Below are 12,996 nucleotides of genomic sequence, written 5' to 3'. Positions count from 1 at the left end.
AGGTACGTTCAGGGTGGTATGGCCGTAGACAACACCTCCTCATTTCTCTACCCTCTAGCTCCTGATAACTACCATTCTAGTTTGCTTCTATGAGTTCACCTTTTTTAGATTTTACGTATAAGTGAGATCATACAGTATTTGTCTTTCTGTGTCCAGCTTGTTTCACTTAGCATAATGCCCTCCAGGTTCATCCATATTGTCACAAATGGCAGGATTTCCTTATTTTTATGATTAAATAATTTTTTTATGATTAAATAATATTTATGATATATATGATATATATGTATCATATATATATAGTATATGCACACACAGAGACACATATTTCCTTTATCCATTCATCTGTTGATGGATACTTAGATTCTTTCCTTATCTTGGCTCTTGTGAGTAATGCTACAGTGAACATGAGAGTGTAGCTATCTCTTTGAGATACTGATTTCATTTCTTTTGGATATATATCCAGGGATGGGATTGCTGGATCATATAGTAGCTCCATTTAAGAATTTCTGAGAAAGCTTTGTACTGTTTTCCATAATGGTTGTATGAATCTGCATTCCCATCAGTGGGGTACAGGGGTTCCCTTTTCTCCATAGTCTTGGCAACTCTCATTTCTAGTCTTTTTGATGATAGCCATTCTAACAAGTGTTACGTGTTATCTCACTGTGATTTTGATTTGCATTTCCTTTATGGTTAGTGATGTTCAGCTACTTTTCATGTACCTGTTGGCCATAGTTTGTCTTCTCTCTTCTTTGGAAGAACTATCTATTCAAGTCTTTCACCCATTTTAATGGGATTATTTGTGTTTGTGCTATTAAGTTGTATGAGTTCCTTACTTATTTTGAATATGTCAGCTGTAAGTTTTGAAAATGTTTTCTCCTATTCTATAAGTTGTCTTTTCATTTTGTTGATAGTTTTCTTATAGAAGCTTTTTACTTTGATGGAGCTTTTTACTTTTTACTTTCATATAGAAGCTTTTTACTTCTATTTTTGCTTTTGTTGCCTGTGTTTTTGGTGTCCTATCAAAAAAATCACACAGTGAACATTTTTAATCAAAGTTCACTTTCAGAAAATGTTATCCCACTTTGTGTCGTGCAGGTACCATACAACAGAATCCTCCCAATTCCTTCTTCCCTTCACTGATGACATTGTTATCATTCATTTCATTTATCCATATGTGATAATCACCCCAATACATTACTATCCTTACTTTAAAATCATTACCTTTTAGATGAAGAATAAAAATAATAAAAGGTGAAATTTTAGCTTTATTCTTTCTTCAGTTCTCTTTCTTTCTATATGTATATGTGAGTTTCTGACCTATATAATTTTCCTTCTGCATGAAGCACTTCTTTTAATATATTTTTGCAGGGTAAGTCTACTGGCTGTGAACTTCTCAGTTTTTATTTGTCTAAGAAAGTCTTTATTTCTTGTTCACTTTTGAAAGATATTAAAAATGGTTATAGAATTCTAGGTTGGTGGGCTTTTTTCCTAACACTTTAAAGGTTTCACTCTGTTGTCTTCTTACATGATTTCTGATGAGAAGTCTACTGTAGTTCTTAACATTGTTACTCTGCTGGTGAGGTGTTTTTTCCCCCTCTGACTTCTTTTAACCTTTTTTCTTTGTCTTTCATTTTCTACAGTTATAGTATGATGTGCTTACACATAGATGCTGAGTATTTATGTTGCCTGGTGTTCTGAGCTTCCTGATTTGGTGCATGTCATTAATTTTGGAAAATTCTCAGCCATAATTACTTAAAATATTTTTTTAAATGTTCATTTTTTAGAGAGAGAGAGAGAGTGAGTGAGCAGGGGAGAGGCAGAGAGACAGGGAGACACAGAATGCAAAGCAGGCTCCAGGCTCTGAGCTGTCAGCACAGAGCCCCATGTGGGGCCTGAATTCATATGAGCCGTGAGATCATGACCTGAGCCAAAGTCGGACATTTAACTGACTGAGCCACCCAGGTGCCCTTAATATATTTCTTTTTTTCCTTTTGGTATTCCACTTATCTATATGTTTCACCTTTGAAATTACTCTGTAGTTCCTAGATGTTCTCTACTGGTTTTTAATTTATTTATTTCATTTTTAAAAATCTTTTTGTTTTGGGAAGTTTCTATTGACTTGTCTTCATGCTTACGGATTGTTTCTTCAGCCAAATCCATCCTACTAATGAGTCCATCAAAGGCATTAATTTCTCTCACAGGTTTTTTATACCTAGAATTTCCTTTTGACTCTTAAAGTGTTCACCTCTCTGATTATATCACCCATTTGTTCTTGAATATTGTCTCTTTTCCCATTAGGGACCTTAACTTTTCATCAGTTGTCTTAAATTCCCTGTCTGATTAATTCCAACATTTCTGTCAAATATCTGAGTGTGATTTTGATGCTTACTGTATCTCTTCAGACTGTGTCTTTTCTTGTCTTTTATCACACCTTGTAATTTTTTTGTTGAAAGCCAGATATGTTGTATCAGGTAGCAGAAACTGAGGTAAATAGGCTTATGTGTGAGGTTTTAATCTGGCTAGAAGTTGAGCTGTATTTAATGTTTGCTGTAGCTGTAGGTGTCAGAGGCTTCAGTTTCCTCTAAGTGTCCTTGTCTCTGTTGACTTTGTGCTTCTGTCTTCAGAGAGTCTGCATCTTGTAGCTCTTTCAGCTGTTACCCTTTGTTATCATACGAGAACCCTATTGTTGTGGTGGTAAGATGTGGGAAAAGATAAACTTTCTATAATCTGATGATTAAGTCTTGGTCTTTTATGAGTCTCTGTCCCTCGCTGTGACCTTCACGAAGGTTTTCCCCCTTAGCTAGAGGGGGCTAGAATGGGAGGAATGCCCATCTACCAGGTGGGATAAAACTCTGTTAAAATCTTTGCTCCTGGAGAGTCTGCCTTTGGGTAGAGTATGCTTTGGGCATTTATTACCCCTCCACACCCTTACCAGAACCACAAGGGGATTTTTGCGAGCTCTTCACTGTGAGAACTTGGTGAGGTTCCTGGGGGTAAAGACTGTGAAAGAGTGGTGGGTCTGCCCTGAAACTGCAGCTTCTAGGGCTTTCTCACTCTCATGCTTGTCCATACTCAGCCTCTAGTATTTCCTCAAAGTTACCAATTAAAGTGTTTCTGCCAACAGCTTTGCTCCGGGTAAGTAGATCCCAACTGTGACCCCCTGGATTTGCCTGTGTCTCTTGATTTTGGAGTTGTAGTTTGCCCTTTGCCCTCAGTTCTCTGATAGGTCCAAGAAAAGTAACTCATATTCAGTTTTTTAGTTTTTTCTTATTTTAAGAATGGTAGTGGTGACTTCCAAGTGCTTTACATGTTGGAGCTGAATTTATAGCAGTTTTCCATATAGAACAGACTTACTCATTCTTGTTTTATGAAGATATATATGTGAGTTTTGCCATTTAGAATAACATCTAAAATAAACCTGCAATAAAAATACAATTATTGCCTATATTTGGGAATCAGATTTAGTTTTATTAATTAATACATAAATATTTATGGAATCAGTAGGTTACCTCTCCCAGGGGATTTGAGAGTATATCACAGAAGTCTGAGTTAACAGTATACATGTCTTATGTAGATTTTTTAGTTCTACTAGATGTCAGATGAACTTGAATATTTTATATATTGTCAAAGTGTTTCTAAAGTCATTAATTTACGTTGGAAATTACTTCTCAAGAAAGGAAAAAAAGACAATTTTGACTTTAAAATATGTCTTAGAGTAAATGAGTATTTCCAATGTACAATTGAGATAAGAGTTAGGCAATAAAATGTAAGACTCAGAACAATTTTTATCTCATTCTCGTAATAAATACTTCCCTTGCACATTTTAAAAGCAGAGCAGTGAAATAGAGACAAATATCACATGATATCACTTACATGTGGAATGTAAAAACAAAAACAAAAACCTGAACCCATAGATACAGAGAACAGATTGGTGGTTGCCGGGGGTGGGAAGTGGTGGTGTATAGGTGAAATGGGGAAGGGATTCAAAAGGTAAAAACCTACAGTTACAAAATAAATAAGTCCTGAAGATGTGATGTGCAACATGGTGACTGTAGTTAATAATACTTTTTTGTATATTTGAAAGTTGCTGAGAGCAAGTAGATCTTAAAAGTTCTCATCACAAGAAGAAAATTATTTGTAAGTTTGTGGTAATAGGTGTTAATTAGGTACATTGTGACCATTTCACAATACGCTGTACATAGTCAAATCATTGCATTGTATGCCTGAAACTAATATGTCAATTTGATCTAAAATAAATAGAACCAAATATTGTCATATATATATATTTTTTAATTTGCTACAGTTTTAATTCTTCTTAGTAGCTTATTAGGCCTAGGACTTTGTTATCTTTGTCTTTTGTGTTAATGTTTTGTTGTTGTTTTATAGCTTACTAGTAGGTTTATTTTTATTTTTTTACATAGATACAGCTTATTTTATTTTTTGGTTGTGGGAACTTTTTTAAATGTTTGTTTATTTTTGAGAGAGAGCGTGCATGAGTGCTCTCAAAAGGGGGAGGGGCAGAGAAAGAGAGAAGGACAGAGGATCTGAAGCTGGTTCTATGCTGACAGCAGGGAGCCCGATGTGGGGGTCAAATTCATGAACCCTGAGATCACAACCTGAGCTGAAGTTGGACGCTTAACTGACTGAGCCACCTAGGCACCCCGGTTGTGGAAACTTTTAAAATCTATTTTCTGAAGGGTGCTTGGGTGGCTCAGTTGGTTAAGTGTCTGACTTTGGCTCAGGTCATGATCTCATGGTTCATGGGTTCAAGCCGCACGTGGGACTCTGTGCAGACAGCTCAGAGCCTGGAGCCTGCTTTGGATTCCGTGTCTCCTTCTCTTTCTCTCTGCTCCACTTCCATTCATGCTCTGGAACAGAATAGAAAATTCAGAAATGAACCCACATTTATTTGTAGGTTGATATGAAGTGATATTTGGCACATTTTCTTGCTAAAAACCGTAAGTGGCATAAGGTTGGAGTTCTAACTTATATTTATTCATAAGGCTCTGATTATTATTGAAATTTTCAAAGAAATTTCTCTATTTTGTTTGTAGTAGAAGGGGACTAATCTTGAGATAATGATAAATTCAAGACATTTTTTACTTCTAGCTTAGGAATTTATATCCTAGATATGAATTTGGGTATTTTATGTCTTCAGCATGAGATAATGACCTTAAAATTATTAAGAACAGTCTTGAAATTCAACTTCTGAATTATCAGAATTGTAAAAAGTGCTAACTTCTTTTTTTTTTCTCCTCTGGGAAGAAATCTCTCTTCCTAGAAAATTTTTTTATTGTTAATTTTTTAAATTATATTTTTTAACCTTTTACTTTTTTTTCTCTTGTTCTATTCTTATACCATTTCATTCTACCTTTTTCTCTTCTTTTCTTCCTGACTCTTCTTCCTTTTCGGTCCTGAAAATAGTTTTAAGCCACCCATTCAGACCAGTAAGTGACATGACAGAGTAGTGCCATAAAGCCTAGGTAGATGTTTTTTTCTGTATTTTGTATGAGAGGTTTTTTTACTACTCTAAAAAAAAGTGAATGCACAAGACCTTCTCCCTTCCTCAAGTAGGAATTCTATAGACTTTCTAAAATGACTCCTTTCTAAAGCATAGAAAGTATAGATTTGGAGTGAATACAAAGTTGAAAAGTTTCTGAGATCAAAATCCCTCCCCTCCCCCCCCCCCCCCCCCCCCCAGGCTTTGAGATGTGTTTGCATTTCTGCTGCTTTTGCCTTGTTTTTTTTGGTTTTTTGTTTTTTTGTTTTTTTGTTTTTTTTTGAGACAAGAGAGACCTAGCATGAGTTGAGGGAGGGGCAGAGAGAGGGAGACACAGAATCCGAAGCAGGCTCCAGGCTCTGAGCTGTCAGCACAGAGCCTGACAGGGGACTCGAACTTGTCAACAATGAGATCATGACCTAAGCCCAAGTCGGACGCTCAACTGACTGAGCCACTCAGGTGTCCCCATTGCCTTGTTTTATTCTTAATGATTAATTGATTCGGAGTTGCCTCTCTTTCCTCCTTTCTTTTCATTTTATTTATTTGTTTATTTATAAATGCTTATTTATTTTGAGAGAGAGCACAGCGTGAACAGGGGACGGGGAGAGAGGGAGAGAGAGAATCCCAAGCAAGCTCTGTGCTGTCAGTGCCGAGCCCCACAAGGGGCTCATTCCCACAAACCGTGAGATCATGACCTGAGCTGAAATCAAGAGCTAGATACCTAACCAACTGAGCCACCCAGGCGCCCTACCTATCTTTATGCTAGATTTTATCTTGTGGCTTTTAACACCACTGGTTTAAGGTAGAATTTTGCTAACACATTAAAATACATCTTCCAGTGAACATTTTTGTTTTTTTTTAGTGTTTGTTTATTTTTGAGAAAGAACGCAAGCAAGGGAGGAGCAGAGAGTGACAGAGACAGAATCTGAAGCAGGTTCCAAGGCTCCAAGCTGTCAGCACAGAGCCCGACATGGGGCTCAAACTCATGAACGGTGAGATCATGACCTGAGCCAAAGTCGGACACTTAACTGACTGAGCCACCCAAGTACTCCAGTGGACTCTTTTTTAAAGGCCACTGTTAGTAACTGGATTTTTAAAACTGGTTACACCTGAAACAAAAATTATTGCAGGATTTTAATCTTAGAAGTACAGCTTTTGCTTTGACAAAGCATTTAGCCCAATTTGTGGAAACATTTCTCAAGTTAGTTTTCAGAACTTTCCAGATTATTTCTTAACAACATATATTTACTCCTTTAGTATTTTTTCAAACCTTTTTAAAGAACTGAGTATATTCTTTTGTCTGTTAAATAAGGGAAAATGAAACATCTTCACTATGACCTTTTCATTAAATACATTATACATATTCAGAAGGAAAATTGAAGACTTGATAATTAGTTTTTAATTATTGAAATTGCTTTGCATTCCAAAATGCATTGGAGTTACTAGTTGGCATTTGCAACAGGATTCTGAATAAAAATTTTCTTCTTGGTTCTGAAGGTGATCGTTGACTTCTAACTTTGCTTGTTCCATGTTACTTTGTAAAACCCTGAATTCTTGCCTTAGGAAGGTACCTATGTGTGGATAGCCATTTTCTTAACCTAACTTCATTTTCATGGAAGTATTTCATCTGCAGAATGTATGTGATTCTGTATGCTCTATGTGATTCATACATGTTTGATAAAGCAGTATATAGGAAAAGGGAAGGAAAGTAAGGGTCAAGTGCGAATTTGATCTCAGCATTGGCAGTGGTTATAGTAACATCAGCAGTGGATCTCTGGTGATGCCTTTTTGAGAGATTGGAGAGATTATCTTGGAGAGGTCAATAGTAGTCTAATGCCTTGTTTGTATCACTAGACTCAGAAAAATCTCTTGTCTTATGATGATTTTTGGCCTAATAAATATTCAGAGATGTCTAGTAGTACATATAAACCCAAACCTGTTTGAAATTCATGATAATTATTTCTCAACTTATTACTAATATTTTATTTATATAATATTTAAGCAGAGAAAAACTTTATAAATTGAAGATGAGCTATTAGATATTTGATAATACTATGTTTAAATTGGAATGTAGGGGTGCCTTGGTGGCTCAGTCAGTTAAGTGTCTGACTCTGGCTCAGGTCATGACCTCCCAGTTCATGAGTTTGAGACCCCGTGTTGGGCTCTGTGCTGACAGCTCAGAGCCTGGAGCCTGCTTCAGATTCTGTGTCTCCCTCTCCCTCTGCCCCTCCCCGGCTCACGCTCTGTCTCTGAAAAATAAACATTAAAAAATAAATAATTTGAAACGTAGATAGTGCTTTGGAACTGTAGTGTTCACTGCCACTATATGTGAATCATGGAATTTGAACACTTTTCTTTGTAGGCACATGAGGCAACATTGGAAGCCAGAGCCAGTCCAGAGATGAATGACCGAATACAGCAATTGGAGAGAGAGACTGCCAGGTACAAAGATGAATCTAGCAAGGCCCAGGCAGAAGTTGACCGCCTCTTGGAAATCTTGAAAGAAGTGGAAAATGAGAAGAATGACAAAGATAAGAAGATTGCAGAGTTGGAAAGGTAAGGAAAGGGAAGCTGAATGGTGGACTCTCTATGTTAGAAATATTAAAGTATGTTTTTAAAACTGTATACTTTTGGGGGTGTACTTTTTCAGTGTATCTGCCTCTTGGAATTTAGGTTCTTGAGTGCTTATGTTATTTTTTTATTCTACTTTTTATTATAAGTCATTGTAAATTCATTGCTGCAACATCTAAAAGGTGACATAGGATGGAAATATATTAGGAAGCTCTGGACATCAACATCATTAATTGGAAAGTGAGGAAGTATTCATTGATTGAGAAATTGAAGTTTTCTACTGGCTAATCAGTAGAGTACAAATAGCTACTTGCTTTTTAATTACTTTATCTACATAGTAAAGTAGATGAATTCTTTAAAATGAGCTGTGCTTATAGATCTAGCTAGACAGCTCTTTTATTTCTCCCTCTAATTAGAGTGTTTTATACTAAAGATTAAGTATTTGTTTTTTGACCTCTTCTTTTACAGCATGTATTTAACATAAATTTACACGTACATAGAAGCAGTTCTTCTAGTAGAACTTCATTAACCACCCATGTTCTTTTAAATAGTCAGAGATGACAGTGACAGAGTGAAGTCACTAACCTCTGTAGCTTCTTGGAGCTGATTTCTAGGAATATTTTATTTTCATGTTCTTGAAGGTTGGGAAATCTGAGACAACTTTCATAAATTGTATTAAGTTTAAAATTTATGGGTGACTGGTAGACTTAATACTCCCCTAGAATTAATTTTTCTCCTATTCTGTACCCATAGAATTTTGAGTTTCAAGAAACCAAAACAATAAAGTTTAATCCTCACAATTTTTCTTCACTATACTGAAAGTGTTAATAACATAGCTGGTTGCATACTCGCTAGATTCCTTTTACTTTGATATTAATTCTATTTGTATTTCTGGTTCTGGATAAGATGAATGGATAGAATTCTTCAGGTCAGAATTAAGAAATTACTAGAGTCTCAAGATGAGATTATGTGCCTTTTTTCATGTTTGCACTGCACTTCCCCCCCCCCCCCCCCCCCCCCCCCCGGACACACACACACACTTACATACTCACATGGATACATGCCTCCCTGCTCTGTGTTGGCCTGAAATCAGCAGCAGTACTGCATAGGTTTTAAAATACAATACTTTTGATGGATTCGTGACTTCCCACTAAATATTTTAGTATTTCAGAAAAGAAATTCCTTGATAAAGTTTCATTTTTCAGTTTGTTTTCTTGTATTAGATATCTACATTGAAATGATTGCTTGTTATTTCAGACCGCTTGCTTGGAGAAACTTTGATTCATTTTTGGATCTAATGCTGATTTTTGGAGATGGGTGTGACTTGAAAGAGAGTAACAAATAGGATTAAATTTATATTTCAGACTCAAAGCACAACAAATAGCTTTCATTATCCACTGTATTTCTCACATTTTGAGAAACTTGTGAATGATCTGTGCTTTCCACAAAATGTAACTTAAAAGGTTGAAAAGCACTACACAGTTTTATCCTCTCGCCAGGTAGCACTGTAATTTTGTTTCAGGATTTGACACAAAGTTTCTTGGCTACCAAAAAAGGAAGTTTTTAAAACTCACTTTTTGTTACTGGCTTTATAATTTCTTGTTCAGTAATACAGTTTAAGATTTGAATAATAGTCAAAGAGAGTCAGGATTATATTATTTATGCCTTTTGTTCCCATATTTAGTACTGAGATGCATGTGTGTGGCTGCTGTGTTTCTTACTAACCATTTGCTTCTTGTGTTGCCATTCCACTATTTCCTATATGTGGGTGTCTGTCTCCCCATAATTTATCATTTGAATTTCTTCACCTTTCTTTTGATTTGTCTTATCATGGTCCTAATCCATTGGGATTTTGGTCTCTGTGTTTTTTATGTGTGTTCCCTCTTGGCCATGCTGTTTCTCAGAAAGCCAGTCTCCCGCAATTTGTACCTTCCACGCCAGGTTTCTGTCCCTGCACCGTCAGGGGGGTTTGTTTGGGACTTCCTGGGAAAGTGAGTGTTATGTAAGGCTACAGTTCTGTAATAAACTGAATTGCTACTGCTGCTTTTGCTACTGCTGAGGCTTGCTGGGAATTTTGCTTGATCAGAATTAAAGAACAGCCAGTATAGGTCAGTTGAACTGTACCTCTTGGGACATTGTTTTGAGGATAAAGTATGTGTTCTCTGTGGTAAGATTCAGATATTGTTGATTATGATTGTCTTTGTCTTTGTTTCTAGCCCATCTTGTATGTGGTTGTTCCAATGCTGACATGCCCTTTAAGTAGTGGCCCCTTAATGTGATGGTAGTTCCACACATAATTCAGGATATAGAATTCATTTCTAAAGGGTGTTCAGCAACCTTCTAAATGCAAAAAAAAAAAAAAAAAAAAAAAAAAGTGGACTGTTATGATCATTGAACCAGAGAAAAGTCTTAGTGTTCTTTGCAAATTTCCTAGTATTTATGTAAAGATCTCCAGTGTTAAAAGGTTTAGATTAAATCATAAAGAATTCCTAGGCCTTTTCTTTGTGACCTAGATAAAAATGAATAGTCCCCTACATTGCTCTTGTAGAACAATAGTAACTCCTGTAGAGGATGATTCAGTGTTGTACCACTGTTGTTCTGTTGACCTACTGCAGTTTTTAAAAGGATTATGTAAGGCCACCCATATATTTGCACATACAAAATACCTTCCCAATTAAGTGTAAGAGATACTACTTCTAAATTAATATTCTAAACTGTGGTGTATATAAATTGGGAGTTCAACCAGAGGCAGAACTAGTAGGGTATATCTATATATCTGTATATCTGTATATCTCTATATATCATTTATACAAGGAGATTTAAAAGATTTATTGCAAGGAGTTATTTTGCATGATTGTGTGGGACTTGGCAAAGGAAGTCTGAAATCTGGATGGCAAGGTGACAGGAAGAGAACATCAGCATCAAGATAGAAATCCCATGGCATGGGCAAAAATTCAGCCAAGTCCACAGGTAGAATTTTTTTTTTCTCTCTTAGGAAAACCTCAGCCCTGTTTTTAGGAGCCTTCCAAAGGATTCAGTTATGCCTATTCATTATCTGGGATAATCTCCTTTGCTTAAATGGATTAAAAGATTGATTGATTCATTGATTATTATTATTTTTAGAAGATGAATTGTAACTTTCATAGCAGCATCTAAATTAGTGTTTGGTTAAGTAACTAAGCACTTTAGGCTAGCCAAGTTGACATTTAAAAAAGTTTTCACCTAGTGATTTTGGATAGCCTTTATAGCTCAATTTAAGGGAGAAAAAAACATAATAATTAAAAAGCCCTAGAGCTTTACCTGTCCTTATGTAAGTAGATCAATTTAGATTAGCCTTAGAAACCCTGATTGTAATTGAGAATTTCTTTTCTAAAGTGATTATATTAGAGTTTATATTTAGAATTATAATGGAGAGGCTTATCTTGGCATAATGTTTAAAATATTGAGAGAAGAGTAATTGTAGAGTGATAGAACTCTGATTTAATATCTTTTCAGATTTCTGGTTTACTATCTTTTCAGACTTCTGCAATAATTGTTTAAAATTTTTTTTTTAATTAAAGAAATTGTTTTATTGAGGTCTAGTTGGCATATGACATTATATTAATTTCAGGTATACAACATAATGATTCAATATTTGTGTAGATTGCAAAATAATCACAATAACTGTGGTTAACATCTGCAAAAAGTCAGAGTTTTTTTTTTCATGTAATGAGAACTTTTAGGATCTATTCTCTTAGCAGCTTTCAAATACACCCTACAGTATTGTTAACTATACTCATGTACATGACATCCCCAGAAAGTTTATACCTTTTGACAATCTTCACCCATCCTCAACCCATAACTCTGGCAACCACTTATCTGTTCTCTGTATCTATGAATTAGTTTTTCTTTGTGTGTGTATATATTTTAATTGAAGTAGAGTTGACATACGATATTATATTAGTTTCAGGTAGACAACATAATGATTTGATGTTTATATATACATTATGAAATGCTCACCACAATAAGTGTAGTTACTGTCTGTCACCAAAGTTATCATAATATTACTGACTGTATTCTCTATGCTGTGCTTTTCATCCCCATGACTTAATTCTTTTATGCTGGAAGTTTGTACCTCTTTTTCACTTTTACCTATTTCTCCCATTCCTCCTCCCCCCATCCCTGCCCCTGCTTCTAACAACCACCAGTTTGTTCTCTTATTTATGTGTCTGTTTCTTTTTTTGTTTGTTTTGTTTTTGGTATTTGTTTTGTTTTTTTGTTATGGTATTTGTCTTTTTCTGTTTGACTTATTTCACTTAGCATAGTACCATCTGGGTCTATCCAGTTGTCCCAAATGGCAAGATTTCATTCTTTTTTATGAATGAGTGATATTCCATTATAAATATATATACAACATCGTATTCATCCATCTATTGATGGACACTTAGGTTGTTCCCATATCGTGGCTACTGTAAATAATGCATCAGCAAACATAGGGGTGCATATATCTTTCTGAATTTTTTTTTTTTTTTTGCTTTCTTTGGGTGAATACCCAGAAATGGATATCTTATGGTATTTCTATTTTTAATTTTTTTGAGCAACCTTCATACTGTTTTCCTTGGTGGCTGCACCAGTTTACATTCCCACCAGTAGTGCACTAGGGTTCTCTTTTCTCCATGTCTTCACCAACACTTGTTATATCTTGTCTTTCTTGATACTAGCCATTATGACTGATGGGAGGTTATATCTCACTGTGGTTTTGATTTGCATTTCCTGGACGATTCATGGTATTAAGCATCTTTTGTCAGTTGGCCGTCTTTGTGTCTTCTTTGGAAACATGTCTATTCCATCCTCTGCCCATTTTGTAATCATTTTTTTTTTTTAACGTTTATTTATTTTTGAGAGACAGAGCATAAGCGGGGGAGGGGCAGACAGAGAGAGGGAGA

At 35.6% G+C, this 12,996-nt stretch overlaps 1 protein-coding gene across 9 annotated transcripts in view; it reads left to right on the top strand.

Annotated features, from left to right (window-relative positions):
• ERC1 (ELKS/RAB6-interacting/CAST family member 1) overlaps positions 1 to 12,996 on the top strand; it is a 509,181-nt gene that overhangs the window by 178,248 nt on the left and 317,937 nt on the right. For all 9 annotated transcript variants that reach the window (XM_042991509.1, XM_042991507.1, XM_042991508.1 and 6 more), the window contains one exon: positions 7,863 to 8,056. In XM_042991509.1, the coding sequence (XP_042847443.1) occupies positions 7,863 to 8,056 (194 nt within the window). The remainder of the gene's footprint in view (positions 1 to 7,862; positions 8,057 to 12,996) is intronic.

Source organism: Panthera tigris, chromosome B4, assembly GCF_018350195.1.
Source record: "Panthera tigris isolate Pti1 chromosome B4, P.tigris_Pti1_mat1.1, whole genome shotgun sequence".
NCBI lineage: Eukaryota > Metazoa > Chordata > Mammalia > Carnivora > Felidae > Panthera > Panthera tigris.
Note: the sequence above shows the minus strand (reverse complement) of the source record. Positions and strands in the feature narration are given on the sequence as shown.